Source organism: Brachyhypopomus gauderio, chromosome 14 (genome assembly GCF_052324685.1).
Source record: "Brachyhypopomus gauderio isolate BG-103 chromosome 14, BGAUD_0.2, whole genome shotgun sequence".
NCBI classification, from domain to species: Eukaryota; Metazoa; Chordata; class Actinopteri; order Gymnotiformes; family Hypopomidae; genus Brachyhypopomus; species Brachyhypopomus gauderio.
In genome coordinates, this window is record NC_135224.1 from 3286369 (window position 1) to 3312895 (window position 26527).

General features: G+C 41.1%; 2 protein-coding genes across 4 annotated transcripts; both read right to left on the bottom strand.

Annotated features, from left to right (window-relative positions):
• Window positions 1-7407: 7407 nt before the first annotated feature.
• Window positions 7408-12908, bottom strand: LOC143474717 (ubiquitin carboxyl-terminal hydrolase 12-like). 2 transcript variants are annotated; one of them, XM_076972271.1, is made up of 15 exons: window positions 12826-12908; window positions 10983-11239; window positions 10619-10795; window positions 10263-10394; window positions 10024-10150; window positions 9741-9874; window positions 9476-9569; window positions 9272-9351; window positions 9047-9172; window positions 8870-8943; window positions 8710-8765; window positions 8481-8544; window positions 8270-8405; window positions 8080-8183; window positions 7408-7645 (listed from the first exon to the last, which is right to left on the bottom strand). In XM_076972271.1, the coding sequence occupies exons 1-14, from the start codon at window positions 12850-12852 to the stop codon at window positions 8117-8119; spliced, it is 1551 nt and encodes a 516-aa protein (XP_076828386.1). In that variant the 5' UTR covers window positions 12853-12908; the 3' UTR covers window positions 7408-7645; window positions 8080-8116. The 2 variants fall into 2 exon arrangements, 1 of the variants encoding a protein (XP_076828386.1); XR_013120840.1 differs by lacking the exons at window positions 7408-7645; window positions 8710-8765.
• A 7606-nt stretch (window positions 12909-20514) lies between these two features.
• On the bottom strand, window positions 20515-25969 carry LOC143474716 (ubiquitin carboxyl-terminal hydrolase 12-like). 2 transcript variants are annotated; one of them, XM_076972270.1, is made up of 15 exons: window positions 25784-25967; window positions 23960-24216; window positions 23596-23772; window positions 23240-23371; window positions 23001-23127; window positions 22719-22852; window positions 22478-22571; window positions 22274-22353; window positions 22049-22174; window positions 21872-21945; window positions 21711-21766; window positions 21482-21545; window positions 21271-21406; window positions 21081-21184; window positions 20515-20646 (listed from the first exon to the last, which is right to left on the bottom strand). In XM_076972270.1, the coding sequence occupies exons 1-14, from the start codon at window positions 25808-25810 to the stop codon at window positions 21118-21120; spliced, it is 1551 nt and encodes a 516-aa protein (XP_076828385.1). In that variant the 5' UTR covers window positions 25811-25967; the 3' UTR covers window positions 20515-20646; window positions 21081-21117. The 2 variants fall into 2 exon arrangements, 1 of the variants encoding a protein (XP_076828385.1); XR_013120839.1 differs by lacking the exons at window positions 20515-20646; window positions 21711-21766 and having other exon boundaries at window positions 25784-25969.
• Window positions 25970-26527: the final 558 nt, after the last annotated feature.

The following is a 26527-nucleotide window of genomic DNA, read 5'->3' on the forward strand; positions in this document are numbered from 1 at the left end:
CAAAACATTACATTTATATATGATATTCGCAATACAGTAATGTTTTGTGGTTGCTATGGTTACTGGTCCCATAAGTTTTATACGTCTAGATAGATAGATAGATAGATAGATAGAAGTTTATTTAATCCCGGTGGGAAATTCACATATTGCAGCAACTCCAGTACAATCAAAAACAAAATACACTATACAAATTTAAGATTAAAGAGGATGATAATAATAATAAAATACAAAGTAAAATAAACAATAAAATAATAACCTTATCATAAATTAAAAACTTCCAAGTTTAAGTGTTTAAAGTGTCCTGCCCGTGCTCAGTCCTTCAAAAGTGTCAAAAGTGTAAAGTGTCCAAGTTTAAAGTGTCCAGCTTGTGCTCAGGTATTCAGGGAATTATTGGTGTCTGTTGGTGTCCTGGCACTGTGTGTGTTATACAGTGTGATCGCTGTTGGTACAAACGATCTCCTGTACCTCTCCTTTCTACACCTGAGCTGTCGGAGTCTGTTGCTGAAGGTGCTCTGCTGTCCGACCAACAGCCCATGGAGGGGGTGTGTATTGTTGTCCAGTATATCTGTGAGCTTGCTCTGTGACCGGTTGTTAACCACCACCTCGAAACCATCCAATTGGTAGCCAAGAACAGAACCCGCCTTCTTGATCAGCCTGTTCAGTCTTTTCTCCTCCGCTTTTCTGATGCTGCCTCCCCAACAAACTGCCGCATGGAAAAGTGCACTCGCAACAACAGACTGATAGAAGATTCCCAGCATCTTGTTACACACATTGAATGATCTGAGCCTTCTGAGAAAATATAGCCTGCTCATCCCTTTCTTATACACGGCCTCTGTGTTAGCCTTCCAGTCTAGTTTATTGTCGAGCAGGACACCCAGGTATTTGTAGGTATCCACCCACTCGACATTCCGACCCATGATGTTAATGGGACTGATTTGTGACCCCTTTTTACTGAAATCCACCACCATCTCCTTGGTCTTATCTACATTGAGGAGTAGATGGTTCTTTGCAGTCCACTCTACGAAGCTGTTAACAACATCCCTGTACTCTCCGTCCTGTCCATCCATGATGCACCCGACTACTGCAGTGTCGTCTATTACGTTATGACGTCATTTAAAGTCTCTTAACGTTACGTGTGCGGCTGTACGCGGCTGGTATAATTACAGCTGCTTATTAATGTACAGTATAACTCACAAATTGATCAGAATTTATTAAGATCTTTAATATTTATTATAAACCAGAGTTGTAGTCAGTCAGTTTTAACAAACGTCTATTGCTCAGTTGAATAGCCAATAATGATGGGGACTCGAGTCACATGACTTGGACTAGAGTCAGACTCGAGTCATCAATATTAAGACTTTTGACTTGACTTGAAAAAATATTCAGAGACTTAGACTTGACTTGGACTTTTACACCAATAACTTGGGACTTGAATTGGACTTGATCCTGTTTACTTGCAAAGACCTGATTTTTTTTACCCCAAATCTAAATTTTAAAGCGCATATTAATATTTATAAAGTGCGCCCCATTAATTTCATTTCCGTCCTTCTGACGCAGACCGGTCCTCTGCTTTTCCACATATCGCGATCGATCGATCGCCAGTGGTTGGTGCCAGAGCGAACTAGTAACTCATTGAATCATAGATGTGGATCAGAGGTAAATAAACTAGATTTTTTTTTTCAGCGTGAGATATCGGAAGTGTGGCGTGTGAGCGTGTGAAGACAGTCAAATGCGTGTGTCTCACGCTCAATGCGTGAGAGTTGGCAAACCTGGGTTCTGTATCTGAACTCGGGGAAGAGAGCCTCTCTCTGTCACCATCATATCCAGTTCTTTCTCAGCATGGATTGTGTATTTGAAGACATCTACGTCGAGAAAAAATATATTGACAAAAGTAGAGCGAGTTTTCAGCTATGGGGGCATCATTCTACGGCCTCATCGTGCACAAATGACATAGCCTACAGACTTTTGGCCAGTTTGGTCTTTTGCAAATGCAATGCAGAATAGTTTACTGAAATGTCTAAAGTTGCAGATTCCTGTTAATTGTTCAGTTCTTATATTTGTTTGTCTTGTGTCACTCACACATGGACACACATGTTCTCCAAGAAACCAAATAAGAGAAGAGAGGGAAAAATGCTGTTATGGTTCTTTGTATTGTACTGGGAAAATATCAGCACTTTTTATTTGAACATGGAGTTCTACTTATGACTTTTTCACATAATATTTATTTCTGGAAAATTGTAGTTTAAAGTATGAATATTTTTGCAGATAATTTTAACAAATTGAACTGTGCAATAAAGAGGTGTAATTTTTTTTTTTAATACTTCGTGTTTTCAGTTGCACATGTTTTATCAAGATTTGAGGAGAATACAAATTTAAAAAAGAACACATGTCTATTATTTACATTTAAAATATACCTGCAACATTGGTTAAAAAAAAAAAGACTTGAAAGGACTTGAAATTCCAAGTTTCAGACTTGGGACTTGACTTGACGGTTGCCTGTCTTGACTCGAGACTTGACTTGACTTGACTGTCTTTGCTTGAGACTTGACTTGAGACTTGACTTGACTTGACTGTCTTTGCTTGAGACTTGTCTTGGGACTTGAGGATAAAGACTTGGACTTACTTGAGACTTGCAAAACACTGACTTGGTCCCACCTCTGATTTAATTGGCATCAAAGATCAACTGACAGCACAAAGAAGCTGTCTAGCTAGCTAGTGGACTAGCTTACGTTAGGTTAACTAACACGAGCGCAAACGTAGGTTTCACTAGCGTAGGTAGTTCGTTGATACGATACATGAATGATTAACACAAGATACATAACGTGACTAGCTAGCCAGCCAGCACGGTGTCGCTTCTGGATCAAAGTCATAATGGAATTAAAGCACTTGTACGTCACTTTCAAGGTCCATTTCAATATTTCCCAGCACGATAAACTTAAATAAGTAAATATTTATACATATACTCAAAATGATTCGAAATAATTAGCTTTTAATCACATTATTTAATGGTAGTTTATTTTCAAAACGCCCAATCTCAGCGTCTTCACGTTTTCTCATGTTTCGTCCTCGAATTACAAGAGGGGTGTTTTTATAAGATATTAATGGGGGAAATCATTTGCTGGTCTTTGCTTTTTCGCCGGTTATCTGTGGAATCGATCGGCGGAAAAAATAAATATTTTATTTAGTGGTGGGCCATTAACGGCGTTCGTTATCAGTTTGCTTACCTATTTTGACCCAGTTCCCAACCCAACTTTAAGAATAGATTAACGGCGATATTTTTATATCGCCCGATAAGAATATCAAATTATTCACCTTGATAGTTTAGCTCGGCTGTATTCCTAACCAAATTCGGACGTGTGTTTACATGGATGCAGCCACGAAGTCGCCAGGTTTGCTTCATGGAAAATTCATTTTTAGGAAGCTTCCTAATGGAGAAATTGACAAGACTAAAGTTGTTTACAGCTTATGCAACGCGGAATTAGTTTATTGTAGGAGTACTACCAGTCTGAAGTACCATTTAAATGCAAAGCACGAGTTTGCTAATGCTGCTGACGCTGGGTCAAGCACTGATGCAGCCCAGGGGAAGAGTCGCCGACGCCGAAAACAGGTTAAATGTACTAAATGTTGGCTTACATTTCAAATCTCATGTTTATCTGAATAAACATGTTATCAGCCCCTTTTAATGTACAGTATGTAGGCTTACAAATTCATGTTCGAATATGCCCTCTTAAAGTATGTAGGCATACAGTACTATTTTCATGTTTAACTGAATAAACCGTTGAACATGTAGCCTACATTTATTGAGCATGTTTTTTTCTTCTTCAAGTATCAAAGAACAGCTTCATCAAGCAGTCATTGATGCATTTTGGAAACAGGAGATGAGCCCCTGGTCTAATTTCCTCTGTATTAAGAAACCCTATCTCAAAGACTGACTTTTAGTCATTACTTGGGTAGCACGCATATGAGCCATTTTAATCTAGATTAATCTAGATTAATTTCAAGATTTCAGTGAGATTAATCTAGATAAAAAAAAAAAAATCTATGCCCACCCCTAATTTTATTTATTTTTTTACATGACAAAATCCCAAAATGTATACAAATATACTATAAGTATTCATTCTAACAATAAAGGAATGTTATAAATAATTTAAAAGTAGGAATTACAGTAAATAGTGCATATTTACTCTCAGAAACGAGAACCAGCATCGAGACGATACTCGCCTACATGAGATTGTAAACAACACGACTGGTTGCTCGCTGGACAAGCACACATGCACATAACAGTGCGAAATGGTTATTAAGTGAATGGGAAAGGTTTATGGACGCCAAAAGGAAGGTGTTACAAAATAACTTACTAAATTAAATACGCATCCATTTCTGGGTAATAAACACATACTCTGGAAAGTGCAAAACAGCAGCATCCAACAGTAGTGATTAAAATAACCACAATTTGCAACAAATATGTAACTGATTTAACCTTTTCAACTATTTTTGGAAGGCAGATTGGCATTTAGGAAGTGCCTCAGCTAGGGTTGATCTGGGTTCTTCTCTCTGTTATTATCTGCCACCCCTCCCCTCCATGCTTGGTGGTATAACCCTTCGATGATTGGTTCTTCTGTTTGTTTTGTTCTCTGATTTGTTGAATGACAAGCCTTAGAAAAAATGGCTCGGTCTTAGAGGGTAACCAGCTCTCGTTGTTCACTCAAAAGAGCCGGCTCTTTGAACCGGTTCGTTCGTGACCCACATCACTAATTGACATGTCACATCACTAATTGACATGTCTCAGGTGTTATGGTGTTGGATTAAAAATTACACAAAAATAAGTGTAAACATATATGAAGTGTTAAAAAGAGCATTCATTTACATGTCTTCTGGCTGCAATTAAGATACCAGTCAATTTACATTCGTTATCAAGAGCGTAGATTAGCTCTTGACATTGGTGGGGACAATGCCCATATGTAGATCTATCTGTATGATTGACAGATTGAGGTTTTCTTTTTGGAGGGGATCAAATTTTTGGTGGGCACAATTCAATAATTCCTGGATATTGGTGGGGATGCTTCAATTTTGTCCAATCTTATTCTATGCCCTTGTCCATTATACAAACATTTTACATTTTAGTGGATAGTGACGTTAATTGCTAGCTACCTCAGGTGTATTCCAGAAAGAGGGGTTGGCTACTAACCTAGATCAGTTAACTCAAATTTTGGGGAAACTTTGAGTTTTGCATTCTAAAAACAGTTCAAGTGTAGTTTAGTTGTTATGGCAACTACTTGGTACAACCAAGACAAACTTTTGCACTTTTGTTCAAACCGATCATCTAAAGCAGCATGCTCAAAGCACTTACTAAAGAGACTGTCTTCAGTTAGGTCTTCAAGATCTAAATGACTGTGTCCTGGTATGGAGGTCGCCCCCGTCCACAGCGGAAGTTGTCCTGTTTTTGTTGCGTTTTGTTTGCCCCTCAGGTGGGCGGGGTCTATGATCTGCCTCACCTGACTGTCCTTTTTATGTCTATATATGTCTTGTCTTTGTACCAGTTGACTGCTAGTTATTATATCCTTAATTTGGATCGTGTCACGGGTTTTTGGTTTTTGCACACGTTATACATTAAACCATCCTTTTTCCCTGAGACAAAATGATCCAGTTATGTGATTCTATATTACTTATTTATTATGTTAAAATAAGGATTTCAAGTCTTTTCAAGTCTTAAAGCTCAAGTTCGATTCCAAGTCCAAGTCAGTAAAGGTAAAGTCTAAGTCAAGTCGCAAGTCTTCAGTGATGTTGTCGAGTCAAGTCACAAGTCATCAGTTTAGTGATCAGTCCAAGTCATGTGACTCGAGTCCACACGTCTGAATAATAGGTACAGGAACGTCGATATCAAATGTGACTGTCAGATCGGGAACAGCACCTCCAGCACCATCACACTGAACACCGGGGTCCCCCAGGGCAGTGTTCTGAGTCCTCTGCTGTTCACCCTGCTGACTCATGACTGTATGGCAAAACACAGTTCAAACCACATCATTAAGTTCGCCGATGATACAACAGTGCTGGGTCTCATCAGCAAAGGTGACGAGTCGGCGTACAGAGAGGAGGTGCAGCGGCTGACAGACTGGTGTAAAGACAACAACCTTCACCTGAACGTGGACAAGACCAAGGAAATGGTTGTTGACTTCAGGAGAGCACATCACACTCACTCTCCGCTCAACATCAATGGGTCCTCTGTGGAGATCGTTAAGAGCACCAAGTTCCTTGGTGTCCACTTATCGGAGAACCTCACCTGGACCCTGAACACCAGTTCTACAGCCAAGAAAGCCCAGCAGCGTCTCTACTTCCTCTGGAAGCTGAGAAAGGCCCGCCTCCCTCTACCCATCCTCACCATCTTCTACAGAGGTACCATAGAGAGCATCCTGAGCAGCTGCATCACTGCCTGGTTTGGGATCTGCAATGTCTCCGACCGCAAGACCCTCCAGCGTATAGTGAGGACAGCTGAGAGGATCATTGGTGTCTCTCTCCCCTCCGTCACGGACATTTACACCACCCGCTGCATCCGCAAAGCAGCCAGCATTGTGGACGACCCCACCCACCCCTCCCACACACTGTTCTCCCTCCTCCCATCGGGAAGAAGGTACCACAGCATCCGGTCCAACACGGCCAGACTCTGCAACAGCTTCCTCCCACAAGCCATCAGACTCCTCAACACCAGACACTGAACTGATGGACTTCTCCTCCATACACACACACACACACACACACACCCAAACACTTATCCCTGACAATGTGAAGGCACTTGCACTACACACACTACTACACTGTGACAGGGACTCCCTTTGTATATATACTGCATATTGCACACGGCACAATTTGCACTATCCAACCTACCTCTTACACTTCTCTCTCTAGTGAAGTGTCTGTCTGCACTCTGTACACTACTGTCTGTATTGTGTTGTGCTCTGTCCACACTTGGTTGCACTTATGTCCTGTCTGCACTGTTGTTCCTTATCACTATGTACTCCATATGTAGTTGAAATGACAATAAAACCTCTTGACTTGACTTGACTTAATTACTTTGGCTGTAAATATGTCAAATTTTAGATTTGGGTGAGCTTAATGGGGGCGTTTACCCTAACACAGTTACAGTTAGTTACCGTTTTTATTATTACTGTTATTATTTATATCAGTTAACGAAAATATTTTTTCAATATCAGTTTTCATTATTTTGTTCATTTTCATTAAGGGTTATAACCTTGGTTCAGAATGATCATGGTATGAATAATATGTAATTCTATTACATATGGTTTTCAAGGGTGTACATTTTACATGAACTTTATTTACTCATTTATGAATGAGGATATTATTACACTTGAAATGTGTACAAATGTATTGCTAAAGTGTACAGTGTATTTTTGCCTATGTTTGGTCTCTTCAGTGCCCAGAAGTAGTGTGTTAACAATGAGGGTATTAGTAGTTCTTTCGCTTGATTTTGCCGGAGTGTGACGTGATGCATGTAGGAGAAAGCTCCTCTATAAAAACCCTGATATAGCAGGTGAAGTTTAATAAGTCTTTAATTTTTTTAGAATTAGTTTCTGATGCATCTGGTCCTATGTCATCACGTCAGCAACGTCACATCAGAGCTTCAGGTTCACTCCTGAAATATGCAAATAAAGAGTAAATGTTGGTTATTTCTCAGTGCTGTCGGTTATTTCTCTATGCTGTTCCAACTACTGACGATTAATGAGAGTGTGGAGAAAAACTATTTATTTTACTGGGTTAAAGATCTTATGCAGGCACGCAAGTGTGAGCGGTAATTTAGGAAGGAAGTTTCTAATTGTGCACATTTTGATTATAAGGCCTAGGGCAGGGTAAAGGCTAATTTCCTACCTACATATATAAGCTTATGGAATGTGTTTCTGTTAAGAGTCCTGACAGACCACGGTACCTATGTTCCCAAATCTGAAAGGCTGCAGCCATTCATAATTAACTGTGTCCTACGATTGGACGACAGGAACATGCAGCAGTAGACCCGAACTGGTCAGAGTAGATGTGTACCCTGTTTTATGAAGTGTGGCTGTAGATTCTTACATGTGTATCCTGACTTGGACCCGGCGTGGTGTTGGGTTTAGGGGGACACTGCTGCCTCTCCCAGGTCCTCCTTCCATGGGGCCACGTTCCTCTCTCCAGCCACACTGGACACAACAGCAAAATGTGAGCAGTTGGAATTCAGCTTATTGAATTTCAGTAAATGTACCTGAGTTAGAAGGTGAGCTGCTACCTTTGCACGTAGAAGAGCAAGTAGGCTGTTGTTGCCGCGCTCTTAAGGATGGCTGCCTCATTCTTTCTTGTGACTTTCGAATCATTGAATGACAGCCAGCTCTCTCCTTCCTCAGCTACGTGGCTGATGTAGTGCCCTGTAGGGGTAGCAGAGGTCAGTATTCTTTTTATAGTTTCTACTGCATGGGTGTGAAAAATGTCAGACTACTCACCACTGTCCATGCGGACACCCAAATGAGACACCACAGCGTTGAGCCTGTATGTGGAGAAACATTCCTGCAAACAACACATACATCCATTTTTTTTCATATGATTCAAGTGAAAATGCATTAAAGATGTTAATACAGTTCTTTCTCATATCTATTTATCTGTCTCAGCCTCTCTTCCTCAGTCTCACTCAACCTCTCTCTTCTTTTTTTATCTCTCTATCTCTCTCCTCACCAGTGGTCTGAAGTGCTGTCTGTTCCCTACCAGTCCTTCTCTGCTCTCATTTACTTCTAATGGGTTATAAGAATGACATCATTATGGCAAATACTTATAAATTTACCTGTTGTCTCTCCAAAGTTCGATATTTCACTGTGAGAAAAAAGCAGATATCTACCTTGCTCTGGAAGAGAGTTTTTCTGCACGTTTTCCGGACTTTCGTGAGGTTTGTCCAGGGTGCAAGCTGGTCCACTGTGGACAAATCACACAGCCATTCAGTCAGGGTTTTATAGCTAAATGTATGAGGGTGGACAGAGATGAGAGTCGGCAGGCTCAGCCTGTTGTATGAGCTCACCTTAACTGCTGCATGAGTGCAGACGCCCCAGGAAGGACAGAGAGGTCCAGCTCTGCTGGGATGTCCATCCGGTCTCTTAGCTTTTGGCCCAGCATGTTAAACCTCTTCACGTGTAGGATCAGAACTCTGCGCCAAAGACAAAACAACTTAAGGACTTGAAGTGTGTGCAAGTTGGACTGGTTTAAAACTCATTGTTTCTGCTCATTTGCATAAGGTGAGACTCACTGTGGCAGTGAGAAGAACTCAATCTCTTCATGTGCCTCGCTGCCTTGACCACATTCACAGTAATACTCCAAAACTGTTGGCTGAAAAAAGATTTTTAGAGAGTGACAAAAATTTGAATGGCAGCATGCCATAACGGTTCTCGTGCTCTAATTTAATAAAATGGTAATAAAGTTTTGTCCAGGAAAAGTGTGTGAGCTGACAAACCTTGAAGTAACTGTGTAGACTGTCCGTCAAGGTAGAGCTCAGGTCGACAGAGAGGTGATTAAAGTCCTCCATTCTGGTGTTCTGCAGTCCACAGCTTTCACAAAATAGAACGGAGACATTTCAACATTGACACAGATAATGCACTGTATCCCATACACAGTGTATGAGTTAACACATATCACAGTGTATGAGTTAACACATGTTAAGACTAGTTAAGACCAGTCCGTTTACTAAATGGAGATGTAGGGATATAACACAGAAATACCTGCTGCAGGTGCGCATGGTCTTGATATAAAACTCAAAGCTAGCTACAGGGCAGACGTGAGAGAAGGAGTCCGTGAGTATCTCTCCCTCCTCCTTCAGCAGCCGAAAACACAGCAACAGGAACTCATGGGCATCCTGTGGAAGACAGCAGAGAACGTCAAAGGGGGCTTTGCTCCTGGACTTCAACGGCAGCAGCACAGTGAAAAAACAAAAAAGACTTGTGTGCAGGTCCTGCATGTGGTACTGATGTGTTCGTAATGGCTCAGAGGGCTATGTAACTGGACCTGTTCATAGTCTTCTCCAAACTCAGGGCACCAGACTGAAACACAGGCATTCAGGGCCCCCAGGAGCTGCATCTTCTCTGTAGAGCTTTGAGTGGTGAGCCTGCCCTGCTGCAGATCTGCGAAACATCTACACACAGCAACAGGAAGTCCAATGTGATTTATATCTCTCAGCATCACAACAACCCCCTAAGCACTCATATTTAAAACGTTTAGACACATAAATCCTCTGGTTCGGGTACCTCAGCATCTGGCAGCTGAATGGATCCGTCCAGCTGAAGCACTGAGCTCTGATGGGTCTCCAGAAGGAGGAGAGACTCAGAAGGCACTGCAGAGTGGCATTCATGTAGCACGTATTCCCAATGTTGGGAAATCTAAGAGACATTCACATTTCAAAATAGATTTAGTACACATTCTGTGAAACTTCCAGGCCACTAGCTGTCAGTATACTAGCTGTTTCATATTGTGAAGAAGAAGTACAAAAATTACGTATTGCTCCTTTAACTGCTGTGTGTGTGTTTTTGTATTATAGATAAAGATAGGTTCATCTGTGTAAATTGTACAATCATACAATGTCGAATATGCTGCGTATCATTACCCGAGCTGTTGAATGTCGGTGTCTCTGACAGTCGAAACAGTGGGGGCGTGGCCTTCGCCCTCACCCTGGCCACTCTCAGGCTTCATTTCGGGGATGTGTGGTTGCAACACATTTTGAGTGTGCACACAAGCTTCTGTCTGCACACTAGCTGCTGTCTCCACCTGACCTGCCACCGATCTGAATGAGAAAGCAGTGTGAGATGAACATGGAGTTTGTGTTGTACACAAAATTTTCACTTACCTATCATTAGACAGTTGTGAAGAAACACTTTCTGTTGCTGTTTTTTATTTTTTCAGTTTCTCATGATTTATGAAAAAACATACACGTGACTAAACAGTTCATAAGGCTGAAATGCTTTTCATACCTGGGAGCTGAGGGCCAGGAATGAGCAGGATGAGCAGATAAAGTATTTTGGAAACTAATCACAGGAGGAGAGGTAGGAGCAGGGGAGTTGTGTCCCTCAGATGAAGAGGTGGATGAGGTGACGTCCATGGAGTGCCCCTCAGATGACACACGACCATGAGATGCCTTGGAGGACACCTTGATAAATCTCCACCATTTTCTCTTCTTTTTCTCCTTCTTTACAACTACCTCATTCTCCACACCTGCTTTCTTATTTTTCTGTAAAACAGCATTTATTGGTTTGTCAGTTCATTAGTATGCGAAATATTATCTCAGTACAAGTGGTGGCCTCTGACAAATATCTCGGAGGGGGGGGGGTGGGGGGGCAATTGTTGTGATGACATCCAAGGTGACCATTTCAGTGGGTAAATAACAGTGACTTAACCAATGAAAATATAATCATATATATTTCTCTTTACATTATAGACTGTACAGTATTTGTGCACTGATATATCTTGTAAATATCATCTTGGTTAAAGCTACAATTCCTGAACAATTAACTGTGGTCAACAAAAATGGTCATCTCTCAATTTGCCCTCAAACATCTTTAAACATGGAGAGAGGCCAGATTCACCATTAATTAAATAAAGTGAATCTTTCCCACTCTCAATAATTTCTGTATTCCCCAGACAGCATTTTATTTTAGGTGTTTCATTTTAGAATATAAGTGGGCAACAGCATTAAAGATGGAACAGAATGCAGAACAGGGCGCTCGCTACTTCACAGCCTGCTAGCCATGTTTTCCCTTCATACCAGTTTCACCAAAATCCCCGGTTATTTTCTTTTCCTCCCTTTGTGGACACTTCACTTGTTTGATGTTTAAATTTGGTCTCGGTGGCCCTAATTTCTTAGTTGCTAGTTTATCTTGATTATTACGACGACAGAATGGCACTTCTCCTAATGAAACGACTGAGTTGTTGTGAGGAAGGGACGCTGGCCGTGTTGAGCAGATCGCGAGCTCCGTTATTCTCCAACATTAAGCCTGGTTTATACTTGACGCGTCGCGAGCGGCGCGAGGGTCCGCGCGGCGAAAATGAGGTAATCGCTGTGGTTCCGCGTGCGCGAGGGCCTCGCGCGCTGTCGATTCGTGGTCGTGCGCCTCACGAATTTTGTAACTTTGCGCGCTGCGCCTCAGCGCAATGAACAAAGTCACGGGTTCATACACCTTCACAAGGTGGAATTAAAGCACTTGTACGTCACTTTCAAGATCCATTTCAATATTTCCCAGCACAATAAACGTAAGTTAAATATTTATACATATACTCAAAATGATTCGAAATAATTCGCTTTTAATCACATTTAATGGTAGTTTATTTTCAAAACGCCCAATCTTAGCGTATTCACGTTTTCTCATGTTTCGTCCTGGAATTACAAGAGGCTCGTATTTGTTAACGTAACACAAGAGAACTGTTCAGTCAGATAGATATTTGTTGTGAAACGAAGTAGTTACAATTTCAGGCATTTTAAAGTACTTTAGCCTAAATTCCAGCACTTTCAAACCTGGAACACAAAGCAACATTAAAATTCGTCATAAATGTTCCTTCCCCTGTTGTTGAAGGGTGTTTCTTTATACTACCACATATCGTTTCGGAGAACACTGCACGCGGAAAGTATAAACGCTTCCACCGCAGGGTCGCGCGAGGTGGGCGGACGCGCTACGGTCGCTCGCAAGGCTTTACGTCTGAGGTATCAGGGCGATTTTCAGTCAGGAGAATTACGCACAATCAACCCGGCCGGTTACTCTTTTTTTTTGTTACTATAAATTTAAATATTGGTCCATAAAGTATTAAAAAAGCTATAAATACCTTCATACATGAGTAAACACAACCCATTGTGTTCAAGAGATCGTCAAATCTGCGCTCTTTCCGAATAATCAATGGAAACTTCTTCGCTTCCAGTTGACAAATGCTTTGAATGTGATATTCGCAGAGACCGTATATATATATAAACGGTCGCAGTAACCACAGCAACCACAAAACATTACATTTATATATGATATTCGCAATACAGTAATGTTTTGTGGTTGCTATGGTTACTGGTCCCATAAGTTTTATACGTCTAGATAGATAGATAGATAGATAGATAGAAGTTTATTTAATCCCGGTGGGAAATTCACATATTGCTGCAACTCCAGTACAATCAAAAACAAAATACACTATACAAATTTAAGATTAAAGAGGATGATAATAATAATAAAATACAAAGTAAAATAAACAATAAAATAATAACCTTATCATAAATTAAAAACTTCCAAGTTTAAGTGTTTAAAGTGTCCTGCCCGTGCTCAGTCCTTCAAAAGTGTCAAAAGTGTAAAGTGTCCAAGTTTAAAGTGTCCAGCTTGTGCTCAGGTATTCAGGGAATTATTGGTGTCTGTTGGTGTCCTGGCACTGTGTGTGTTATACAGTGTGATCGCTGTTGGTACAAACGATCTCCTGTACCTCTCCTTTCTACACCTGAGCTGTCGGAGTCTGTTGCTGAAGGTGCTCTGCTGTCCGACCAACAGCCCATGGAGGGGGTGTGTATTGTTGTCCAGTATATCTGTGAGCTTGCTCTGTGACCGGTTGTTAACCACCACCTCGAAACCATCCAATTGGTAGCCAAGAACAGAACCCGCCTTCTTGATCAGCCTGTTCAGTCTTTTCTCCTCCGCTTTTCTGATGCTGCCTCCCCAACAAACTGCCGCATGGAAAAGTGCACTCGCAACAACAGACTGATAGAAGATTCCCAGCATCTTGTTACACACATTGAATGATCTGAGCCTTCTGAGAAAATATAGCCTGCTCATCCCTTTCTTATACACGGCCTCTGTGTTAGCCTTCCAGTCTAGTTTATTGTCGAGCAGGACACCCAGGTATTTGTAGGTATCCACCCACTCGACATTCCGACCCATGATGTTAATGGGACTGATTTGTGACCCCTTTTTACTGAAATCCACCACCATCTCCTTGGTCTTATCTACATTGAGGAGTAGATGGTTCTTTGCAGTCCACTCTACGAAGCTGTTAACAACATCCCTGTACTCTCCGTCCTGTCCATCCATGATGCACCCGACTACTGCAGTGTCGTCTATTACGTTATGACGTCATTTAAAGTCTCTTAACGTTACGTGTGCGGCTGTACGCGGCTGGTATAATTACAGCTGCTTATTAATGTACAGTATAACTCACAAATTGATCAGAATTTATTAAGATCTTTAATATTTATTATAAACCAGAGTTGTAGTCAGTCAGTTTTAACAAACGTCTATTGCTCAGTTGAATAGCCAATAATGATTTAATTCAGAGGTGGGGACTCGAGTCACATGACTTGGACTCGAGTCAGACTCGAGTCATCAATATTAAGACTTTTGACTTGACTTGAAAAAATATTCAGAGACTTAGACTTGACTTGGACTTTTACACCAATAACTTGGGACTTGAATTGGACTTGATCCTGTTTACTTGCAAAGACCTGATTTTTTTTACCCCAAATCTAAATTTTAAAGCGCATATTAATATTTATAAAGTGCGCCCCATTAATTTCATTTCCGTCCTTCTGACGCAGACCGGTCCTCTGCTTTTCCACATATCGCGATCGATCGATCGCCAGTGGTTGGTGCCAGAGCGAACTAGTAACTCATTGAATCATAGATGTGGATCAGAGGTAAATAAACTAGATTTTTTTTTTCAGCGTGAGATATCGGAAGTGTGGCGTGTGAGCGTGTGAAGACAGTCAAATGCGTGTGTCTCACGCTCAATGCGTGAGAGTTGGCAAACCTGGGTTCTGTATCTGAACTCGGGGAAGAGAGCCTCTCTCTGTCACCATCATATCCAGTTCTTTCTCAGCATGGATTGTGTATTTGAAGACATCTACGTCGAGAAAAAATATATTGACAAAAGTAGAGCGAGTTTTCAGCTATGGGGGCATCATTCTACGGCCTCATCGTGCACAAATGACATAGCCTACAGACTTTTGGCCAGTTTGGTCTTTTGCAAATGCAATGCAGAATAGTTTACTGAAATGTCTAAAGTTGCAGATTCCTGTTAATTGTTCAGTTCTTATATTTGTTTGTCTTGTGTCACTCACACATGGACACACATGTTCTCCAAGAAACCAAATAAGAGAAGAGAGGGAAAAATGCTGTTATGGTTCTTTGTATTGTACTGGGAAAATATCAGCACTTTTTATTTGAACATGGAGTTCTACTTATGACTTTTTCACATAATATTTATTTCTGGAAAATTGTAGTTTAAAGTATGAATATTTTTGCAGATAATTTTAACAAATTGAACTGTGCAATAAAGAGGTGTAATTTTTTTTTTAATACTTCGTGTTTTCAGTTGCACATGTTTTATCAAGATTTGAGGAGAATACAAATTTAAAAAAGAACACATGTCTATTATTTACATTTAAAATATACCTGCAACATTGGTTAAAAAAAAAGACTTGAAAGGACTTGAAATTCCAAGTTTCAGACTTGGGACTTGACTTGACGGTTGCCTGTCTTGACTCGAGACTTGACTTGACTTGACTGTCTTTGCTTGAGACTTGACTTGAGACTTGACTTGACTTGACTGTCTTTGCTTGAGACTTGTCTTGGGACTTGAGGATAAAGACTTGGACTTACTTGAGACTTGCAAAACACTGACTTGGTCCCACCTCTGATTTAATTGGCATCAAAGGTCAACTGACAGCACAAAGAAGTTGTCTAGCTAGCTAGTGGACTAGCTTACGTTAGGTTAACTAACACGAGCGCAAACGTAGGTTTCACTAGCGTAGGTAGTTCGTTGATACGATACATGAATGATTAACACAAGATACATAACGTGACTAGCCAGCCAGCCAGCACGGTGTCGCTTCTGGATCAAAGTCATAATGGAATTAAAGCACTTGTACGTCACTTTCAAGGTCCATTTCAATATTTCCCAGCACGATAAACTTAAATAAGTAAATATTTATACATATACTCAAAATGATTCGAAATAATTAGCTTTTAATCACATTATTTAATGGTAGTTTATTTTCAAAACGCCCAATCTTAGCGTCTTCACGTTTTCTCATGTTTCGTCCTCGAATTACAAGAGGGGTGTTTTTATAAGATATTAATGGGGGAAATCATTTGCTGGTCTTTGCTTTTTCGCCGGTTATCTGTGGAATCGATCGGCGGAAAAAATAAATATTTTATTTAGTGGTGGGCCATTAACGGCGTTCGTTATCAGTTTGCTTACCTATTTTGACCCAGTTCCCAACCCAACTTTAAGAATAGATTAACGGCGATATTTTTATATCGCCCGATAAGAATATCAAATTATTCACCTTGATAGTTTAGCTCGGCTGTATTCCTAACCAAATTCGGACGTGTGTTTACATGGATGCAGCCACGAAGTCGCCAGGTTTGCTTCATGGAAAATTCATTTTTAGGAAGCTTCCTAATGGAGAAATTGACAAGACTAAAGTTGTTTACAGCTTATGCAACGCGGAATTAGTTTATTGTAGGAGTACTACCAGTCTGAAGTACCATTTAAATGCAAAGCACGAGTTTGCTAATGCTGCTGACGCTGGGTCAAGCACTGATGCAGCCCAGGGGAAGAGTCGCCGACGCCGAAAACAGGTTAAATGTACTAAATGTTGGCTTACATTTCAAATCTCATGTTTATCTGAATAAACATGTTATCAGCCCCTTTTAATGTACAGTATGTAGGCTTACAAATTCATGTTCGAATATGCCCTCTTAAAGTATGTAGGCATACAGTACTATTTTCATGTTTAACTGAATAAACCGTTGAACATGTAGCCTACATTTATTGAGCATGTTTTTTTCTTCTTCAAGTATCAAAGAACAGCTTCATCAAGCAGTCATTGATGCATTTTGGAAACAGGAGATGAGCCCCTGGTCTAATTTCCTCTGTATTAAGAAACCCTATCTCAAAGACTGACTTTTAGTCATTACTTGGGTAGCACGCATATGAGCCATTTTAATCTAGATTAATCTAGATTAATTTCAAGATTTCAGTGAGATTAATCTAGATAAAAAAAAAAATCTATGCCCACCCCTAATTTTATTTATTTTTTTACATGACAAAATCCCAAAATGTATACAAATATACTATAAGTATTCATTCTAACAATAAAGGAATGTTATAAATAATTTAAAAGTAGGAATTACAGTAAATAGTGCATATTTACTCTCAGAAACGAGAACCAGCATCGAGACGCTACTCGCCTACATGAGATTGTAAACAACACGACTGGTTGCTCGCTGGACAAGCACACATGCACATAACAGTGCGAAATGGTTATTAAGTGAATGGGAAAGGTTTATGGACGCCAAAAGGAAGGTGTTACAAAATAACTTACTAAATTAAATACGCATCCATTTCTGGGTAATAAACACATACTCTGGAAAGTGCAAAACAGCAGCATCCAACAGTAGTGATTAAAATAACCACAATTTGCAACAAATATGTAACTGATTTAACCTTTTCAACTATTTTTGGAAGGCAGATTGGCATTTAGGAAGTGCCTCAGCTAGGGTTGATCTGGGTTCTTCTCTCTGTTATTATCTGCCACCCCTCCCCTCCATGCTTGGTGGTATAACCCTTCGATGATTGGTTCTTCTGTTTGTTTTGTTCTCTGATTTGTTGAATGACAAGCCTTAGAAAAAATGGCTCGGTCTTAGAGGGTAACCAGCTCTCGTTGTTCACTCAAAAGAGCCGGCTCTTTGAACCGGTTCGTTCGTGACCCACATCACTAATTGACATGTCACATCACTAATTGACATGTCTCAGGTGTTATGGTGTTGGATTAAAAATTACACAAAAATAAGTGTAAACATATATGAAGTGTTAAAAAGAGCATTCATTTACATGTCTTCTGGCTGCAATTAAGATACCAGTCAATTTACATTCGTTATCAAGAGCGTAGATTAGCTCTTGACATTGGTGGGGACAATGCCCATATGTAGATCTATCTGTATGATTGACAGATTGAGGTTTTCTTTTTGGAGGGGATCAAATTTTTGGTGGGCACAATTCAATAATTCCTGGATATTGGTGGGGATGCTTCAATTTTGTCCAATCTTATTCTATGCCCTTGTCCATTATACAAACATTTTACATTTTAGTGGATAGTGACGTTAATTGCTAGCTACCTCAGGTGTATTCCAGAAAGAGGGGTTGGCTACTAACCTAGATCAGTTAACTCAAATTTTGGGGAAACTTTGAGTTTTGCATTCTAAAAACAGTTCAAGTGTAGTTTAGTTGTTATGGCAACTACTTGGTACAACCAAGACAAACTTTTGCACTTTTGTTCAAACCGATCATCTAAAGCAGCATGCTCAAAGCACTTACTAAAGAGACTGTCTTCAGTTAGGTCTTCAAGATCTAAATGACTGTGTCCTGGTATGGAGGTCGCCCCCGTCCACAGCGGAAGTTGTCCTGTTTTTGTTGCGTTTTGTTTGCCCCTCAGGTGGGCGGGGTCTATGATCTGCCTCACCTGACTGTCCTTTTTATGTCTATATATGTCTTGTCTTTGTACCAGTTGACTGCTAGTTATTATATCCTTAATTTGGATCGTGTCACGGGTTTTTGGTTTTTGCACACGTTATACATTAAACCATCCTTTTTCCCTGAGACAAAATGATCCAGTTATGTGATTCTATATTACTTATTTATTATGTTAAAATAAGGATTTCAAGTCTTTTCAAGTCTTAAAGCTCAAGTTCGATTCCAAGTCCAAGTCAGTAAAGGTAAAGTCTAAGTCAAGTCGCAAGTCTTCAGTGATGTTGTCGAGTCAAGTCACAAGTCATCAGTTTAGTGATCAGTCCAAGTCATGTGACTCGAGTCCACACGTCTGAATAATAGGTACAGGAACGTCGATATCAAATGTGACTGTCAGATCGGGAACAGCACCTCCAGCACCATCACACTGAACACCGGGGTCCCCCAGGGCAGTGTTCTGAGTCTTCTGCTGTTCACCCTGCTGACTCATGACTGTGTGGCAAAACACAGTTCAAACCACATCATTAAGTTCGCCGATGATACAACAGTGCTGGGTCTCATCAGCAAAGGTGACGAGTCGGTGTACAGAGAGGAGGTGCAGCGGCTGACAGACTGGTGTAAAGACAACAACCTTCACCTGAACGTGGACAAGACCAAGGAAATGGTTGTTGACTTCAGGAGAGCACATCACACTCACTCTCCGCTCAACATCAATGGGTCCTCTGTGGAGATCGTTAAGAGCACCAAGTTCCTTGGTGTCCACTTATCGGAGAACCTCACCTGGACCCTGAACACCAGTTCTACAGCCAAGAAAGCCCAGCAGCGTCTCTACTTCCTCTGGAAGCTGAGAAAGGCCCGCCTCCCTCTACCCATCCTCACCATCTTCTACAGAGGCACCATAGAGAGCATCCTGAGCAGCTGCATCACTGCCTGGTTTGGGAACTGCAATGTCTCCGATCACAAGACCCTCCAGCGTATAGTGAGGATAGCTGAGAGGATCACTGGTGTCTCTCTCCCCTCCGTCACGGACATTTACACCACCCGCTGCATCCGCGAAGCAACTAGCATTGTGGACGACCCCACCCACCCCTCCCACACACTGTTCTCCCTCCTCCCATCGGGAAGAAGGTACCACAGCATCCGGTCCAACACGGCCAGACTCTGCAACAGCTTCCTCCCACAAGCCATCAGACTCCTCAACGCCAGACACTAAACTGATGGACTTCTCCTCCATACATACACACACACACACACACCCAAACACTTATCCCTGACAATGTGAAGGCACTTGCACTACACACACTACTACACTGCGACAGGGACTCCCTTTGTATATATACTGCGTATTGCACATGGCACAATTTGCACTATCCAACCTACCTCTTACACTTCTCTCTCTAGTGAAGTGTCTGTCTGCACTCTGTACACTACTGTCTGTATTGTGTTGTGCTCTGTCCACACTTGTGTTGCACTTGTGTTCTGTCTGCACTGTTGTTCCTTATCACTATGTACTCCATATGTAGTTGAAATGACAATAAAACCTCTTGACTTGACTTGACTTAATTACTTTGGCTGTAAATATGTCAAATTTTAGATTTGGGTGAGCTTAATGGGGGCGTTTACCCTAACACAGTTACAGTTAGTTACCGTTTTTATTATTACTGTTATTATTTATATCAGTTAACGAAAATATTTTTTCAATATCAGTTTTCATTATTTTGTTCATTTTCATTAAGGGTTATAACCTTGGTTCAGAATGATCATGGTAAGAATAATATGTAATTCTATTACATATGGTTTTCAAGGGTGTACATTTTACTGAATGAACTTTATTTACTCATTTATGAATGAGGATATTATTACACTTGAAATGTGTACAAATGTATTGCTAAAGTGTACAGTGTATTTTTGCCTGTTTGGTCTCTTCAGTGCCCAGAAGTAGTGTGTTAACAATGAGGGTATTAGTAGTTATTTCGCTTGATTTTGCCAGAGTGTGACGTGATGCATGTAGGAGAAAGCTCCTCTATAAAAATCCTGATATAGCAGGTGAAGTTTAATAAGTCTTTAATTTTTTTAGAATTAGTTTCTGATGCATCTGGTCCTATGTCATCACGTCAGCAACGTCACATCAGAGCTTCAGGTTCACTCCTGAAATATGCAAATAAAGAGTAAATGTTGGTTATTTCTCAGTGCTGTCGGTTATTTCTCTATGCTGTTCCAACTACTGCTGATTAATGAGAGTGTGGAGAAAAACTATTTATTTTACTGGGTTAAAGATCTTATGCAGGCACGCAAGTGTGAGCGGTCATTTAGGAAGGAAGTTTCTAATTGTGCACATTTTGATTATAAGGCCTAGGGCAGGGTAAAGGCTAATTTCCTACCTACATATATAAGCTTATGGAATGTGTTTCTGTTAAGAGTCCTGACAGACCACGGTACCTATGTTCCCAAATCTGAAAGGCTGCAGCCATTCATAATTAACTGTGTCCTACGATTGGACGACAGGAACATGCAGCAGTAGACCCGAACTGGTCTGAGTAGATGTGTACCCTGTTTTATGAAGTGTGGCTGTAGATTCTTACATGTGTATCCTGACTTGGACCCGGCGTGGTGTTGGGTTTAGGGGGACACTGCTGCCTCTCCCAGGTCCTCCTTCCATGGGGCCACGTTCCTCTCTCCAGCCACACTGGACACAACAGCAAAATGTGAGCAGTTGGAATTCAGCTTATTGAATTTCAGTAAATGTACCTGAGTTAGAAGGTGAGCTGCTACCTTTGCACGTAGAAGAGCAAGTAGGCTGTTGTTGCCGCGCTCTTAAGGATGGCTGCCTCATTCTTTCTTGTGACTTTCGAATCATTGAATGACAGCCAGCTCTCTCCTTCCTCAGCTACGTGGCTGATGTAGTGCCCTGTAGGGGTAGCAGAGGTCAGTATTCTTTTTATATTTTCTACTGCATGGGTGTGAAAAATGTCAGACTACTCACCACTGTCCATGCGGACACCCAAATGAGACACCACAGCGTTGAGCCTGTATGTGGAGAAACATTCCTGCAAACAACACATACATCCATTTTTTTTCATATGATTCAAGTGAAAATGCATTAAAGATGTTAATACAGTTCTTTCTCATATCTATTTATCTGTCTCAGCCTCTCTTCCTCAGTCTCACTCAACCTCTATCTTCTTTTTTTATCTCTCTATCTCTCTCCTCACCAGTGGTCTGAAGTGCTGTCTGTTCCCTACCAGTCCTTCTCTGCTCTCATTTACTTCTAATGGGTTATAAGAATGACATCATTATGGCAGATACTTATAAATTTACCTGTTGTCTCTCCAAAGTTCGATATTTCACTGTGAGAAAAAAAGCAGATATCTACCTTGCTCTGGAAGAGAGTTTTTCTGCACGTTTTCCGGACTTTCGTGAGGTTTGTCCAGGGTGCAAGCTGGTCCACTGTGGACAAATCACACAGCCATTCAGTCAGGGTTTTATAGCTAAATGTGTGAGGGTGGACAGAGATGAGAGTCGGCAGGCTCAGCCTGTTGTATGAGCTCACCTTAACTGCTGCATGAGTGCAGACGCCCCAGGAAGGACAGAGAGGTCCAGCTCTGCTGGGATGTCCATCCGGTCTCTTAGCTTTTGGCCCAGCATGTTAAACCTCTTCACGTGTAGGATCAGAACTCTGCGCCAAAGACAAAACAACTTAAGGACTTGAAGTGTGTGCAAGTTGGACTGGTTTAAAACTCATTGTTTCTGCTCATTTGCATAAGGTGAGACTCACTGTGGCAGTGAGAAGAACTCAATCTCTTCATGTGCCTCGCTGCCTTGACCACATTCACAGTAATACTCCAAAACTGTTGGCTGAAAAAAGATTTTTAGAGAGTGACAAAAATCTGAATGGCAGCATGCCATAACGGTTCTCTTGCTCTAATTTAATAAAATGGTAATAAGGTTTTGTCCAGGAAAAGTGTGTGAGCTGACAAACCTTGAAGTAACTGTGTAGACTGTCCGTCAAGGTAGAGCTCAGGTCAACAGAGAGGTGATTGAAGTCCTCCATTCTGGTGTTCTGCAGTCCACAGCTTTCACAAAATAGAACGGAGACATTTCAACATTGACACAGATAACGCACTGTATCCCATACACCGTGTATGAGTTAACACATGTTAAGACTAGTTAAGACCAGTCCGTTTACTAAATGGAGATGTAGGGATATAACACAGAAATACCTGCTGCAGGTGCGCATGGTCTTGATATAAAACTCAAAGCTAGCTACAGGGCAGACGTGAGAGAAGGAGTCCGTGAGTATCTCTCCCTCCTCCTTCAGCAGCCGAAAACACAGCAACAGGAACTCATGGGCATCCTGTGGAAGACAGCAGAGAACGTCAAAGGGGGCTTTGCTCCTGGACTTCAACGGCAGCAGCACAGTGAAAAAACAAAAAAGACTGTGTGCAGGTCCTGCATGTGATACTGATGTGTTCGTAATGGCTCAGAGGGCTATGTAACTGGACCTGTTCATAGTCTTCTCCAAACTCAGGGCACCAGACTGAAACACAGGCATTCAGGGCCCCCAGGAGCTGCATCTTCTCTGTAGAGCTTTGAGTGGTGAGCCTGGCCTGCTGCAGATCTGCGAAACATCTACACACAGCAACAGGAAGTCCAATGTGGTTTATATCTCTCAGCATCACAACAACCCCCTAAGCACTCATATTTAAAACGTTTAGACACATAAATCCTCTGGTTCGGGTACCTCAGCATCTGGCAGCTGAATGGATCCGTCCAGCTGAAGCACTGAGCTCTGATGGGTCTCCAGAAGGAGGAGAGACTCAGTAGGCACTGCAGAGTGGCATTCATGTAGCACGTATTCCCAATGTTGGGAAATCTAAGAGACATTCACATTTCAAAATAGATTTAGTACACATTCTGTGAAACTTCCAGGCCACTAGCTGTCAGTATACTAGCTGTTTCATATTGTGAAGAAGAAGTACAAAAATTACGTATTGCTCCTTTAACTGCTGTGTGTGTGTTTTTGTATAATAGATAAAGATAGGTTCATCTGTGTAAATTGTACAATCATACAATGTCAAATATGCTGCGTATCATTACCCGAGCTGTTGAATGTCGGTGTCTCTGACAGTTGAAACAGTGGGGGCGTGGCCTTCGCCCTCACCCTGGCCACTCTCAGGCTTCATTTCGGGGATGTGTGGTTGCAACACATTTTGAGTGTGCACACAAGCTTCTGTCTGCACACTAGCTGCTGTCTCCACCTGACCTGCCACCGATCTGAATGAGAAAGCAGTGTGAGATGAACATGGAGTTTGTGTTGTACACAAAATTTTCATTTACCTATCATTAGACAGTTGTGAAGAAACACTTTCTGTTGCTGTTTTTAATTTTTTCAGTTTCTCATGATTTATGAAAAAACATACACGTGACTAAACAGTTCATAAGGCTGAAATGCTTTTCATACCTGGGAGCTGAGGGCCAGGAATGAGCAGGATGAGCAGATAAAGTATTTTGGAAACTAATCACAGGAGGAGAGGTAGGAGCAGGGGAGTTGTGTCCCTCAGATGAAGAGGTGGATGAGGTGACGTCCATGGAGTGCCCCTCAGATGACACACGACCATGAGATGCCTTGGAGGACACCTTGATAAATCTCCACCATTTTCTCTTCTTTTTCTCCTTCTTTACAACTACCTCATTCTCCACACCTGCTTTCTTATTTTTCTGTAAAACAGCATTTATTGGTTTGTCAGTTCATTAGTATGCGAAATATTATCTCAGTACAAGTGGTGGCCTCTGACAAATATCTCGGAGGGGGGGGGGGGGGGTGGGGGGGCAATTGTTGTGATGACATCCAAGGTGACCATTTCAGTGGGTAAATAACAGTGACTTAACCAATGAAAATATAATCATATATATTTCTCTTTACATTATAGACTGTACAGTATTTGTGCACTGATATATCTTGTAAATATCATCTTGGTTAAAGCTACAATTTCCTGAACAATTAACTGTGGTCAACAAAAATTGTCATCTCTCAATTTGCCCTCAAACATCTTTAAATATGGAGAGAGGCCAGATTCACCATTAATTAAATAAAGTGAATCTTTCCCACTCTCAATAATTTCTGTATTCCTCAGACAGTATTTTATTTTAGGTGTTTCATTTTAGAATATAAATGGGCAACAGCATTAAAGATGGAACAGAATGCAGAACAGGGCGCGCGCTACTTCACAGCCTGCTAGCCATGTTTTCCCTTCATACCAGTTTCACCAAAATCCCCGGTTATTTTCTTTTCCTCCCTTTGTGGACACTTCACTTGTTTGATGTTTAAATTTGGTCTCGGTGGCCCTAATTTCTTAGTTGCTAGTTTATCTTGATTATTACGACGACAGAATGGCACTTCTCTTAATGAAACGACTGAGTTGTTGTGAGGAAGGGACGCTGGCCGTGTTGAGCAGATCGCGGGCTCCGTTATTCTCCAACATTAAGCCTGGTTTATACTTGACGCGTCGCGAGCGGCGCGAGGGTCCGCGCGGCGAAAATGAGGTAATCGCTGTGGCTCCGCGTGCGCGAGGGCCTCGCGCTGTCGATTTGTGGTCGTGCGCCTCACGAATTTTGTAACTTTGCGCGCTGTTTGCAGGGTTCATACACCTTCACAAGGTGGAATTAAAGCACTTGTACGTCACTTTCAAGATCCATTTCAATATTTCCCAGCACAATAAACTTAAGTTAAATATTTATACATATACTCAAAATTATTCGAAATAATTCGCTTTTAATCACATTTAATGGTAGTTTATTTTCAAAACGCCCAATCTTAACGTATTCACGTTCTCTCATGTTTCGTCCTGGAATTACAAGAGGCTCGTATTTGTTAACGTAACACAAGAGAACTGTTCAGTCAGATAGATATTTGTTGTGAAACGAAGTAGTTACAATTTCAGGCATTTTAAAGTACTTTAGCCTAAATTCCAGCACTTTCAAACCTGGAACACAAAGCAACATTAAAATTCGTCATAAATGTTCCTTCCCCTGTTGTTGAAGGGTGTTTCTTTATACTACCACATATCGTTTCGGAGAACACTGCACGCGGAAAGTATAAACGCTTCCACCGCAGGGTCGCGCGAGGTGGGCGGACGCGCTACGGTCGCTCGCAAGGCTTTACGTCTGAGGTATCAGGGCGATTTTCAGTCAGGAGAATTACGCACAATCAACGCGGCCGGTTACTCTTTTTTTGTACTATAAATTTAAATATTGGTCCATAAAGTATTAAAAAAGCTATAAATACCTTCATACATGAGTAAACACAACCCATTGTGTTCAAGAGATCGTCAAATCTGCGCTCTTTCCGAATAATCAATGGAAACTTCTTCGCTTCGAGTTGACAAATGCTTTGAATGTGATATTCGCAGAGACCGTATATATATATAAACGGTCGCAGTAACCACAGCAACCACAAAACATTACATTTATATATGATATTCGCAATACAGTAATGTTTTGTGGTTGCTATGGTTACTGGTCCCATAAGTTTTATACGTCTATTACGTTATGACGTCATTTAAAGTCTCTTAACGTTACGTGTGCGGCTGTACGCGGCTGGTATAATTACAGCTGCTTATTAATGTACAGTATAACTCACAAATTGATCAGAATTTATTAAGATCTTTAATATTTATTATAAACCAGAGTTGTAGTCAGTCAGTTTTAACAAACGTCTATTGCTCAGTTGAATAGCCAATAATGATGGGGACTCGAGTCACATGACTTGGACTCGAGTCAGACTCGAGTCATTAATATTAAGACTTTTGACTTGACTTGAAAAAATATTCAGAGACTTAGACTTGACTTGGACTTTTACACCAATAACTTGGGACTTGAATTGGACTTGATCCTGTTTACTTGCAAAGACCTGATTTTTTTTTACCCCAAATCTAAATTTTAAAGCGCATATTAATATTTATAAAGTGCGCCCCATTAATTTCATTTCCGTCCTTCTGACGCAGACCGGTCCTCTGCTTTTCCACATATC

Coding starts and splice junctions, on each gene's coding strand:
- LOC143474717 (XM_076972271.1), bottom strand. CDS start 12,852: ATGGGTTGTGTTTACTCATGTATGAAG. Junction 10,395..10,618: donor ACCGACATTCAACAGCTCGG/GTAATGATACGC, acceptor AATGTCTCTTAG/ATTTCCCAACATTGGGAATA. Junction 9,570..9,740: donor ACCATGCGCACCTGCAGCAG/GTATTTCTGTGT, acceptor ATTTTGTGAAAG/CTGTGGACTGCAGAACACCA.
- LOC143474716 (XM_076972270.1), bottom strand. CDS start 25,810: ATGGGTTGTGTTTACTCATGTATGAAG. Junction 22,572..22,718: donor ACCATGCGCACCTGCAGCAG/GTATTTCTGTGT, acceptor ATTTTGTGAAAG/CTGTGGACTGCAGAACACCA. Junction 21,767..21,871: donor AAACTCTCTTCCAGAGCAAG/GTAGATATCTGC, acceptor ATAACCCATTAG/AAGTAAATGAGAGCAGAGAA.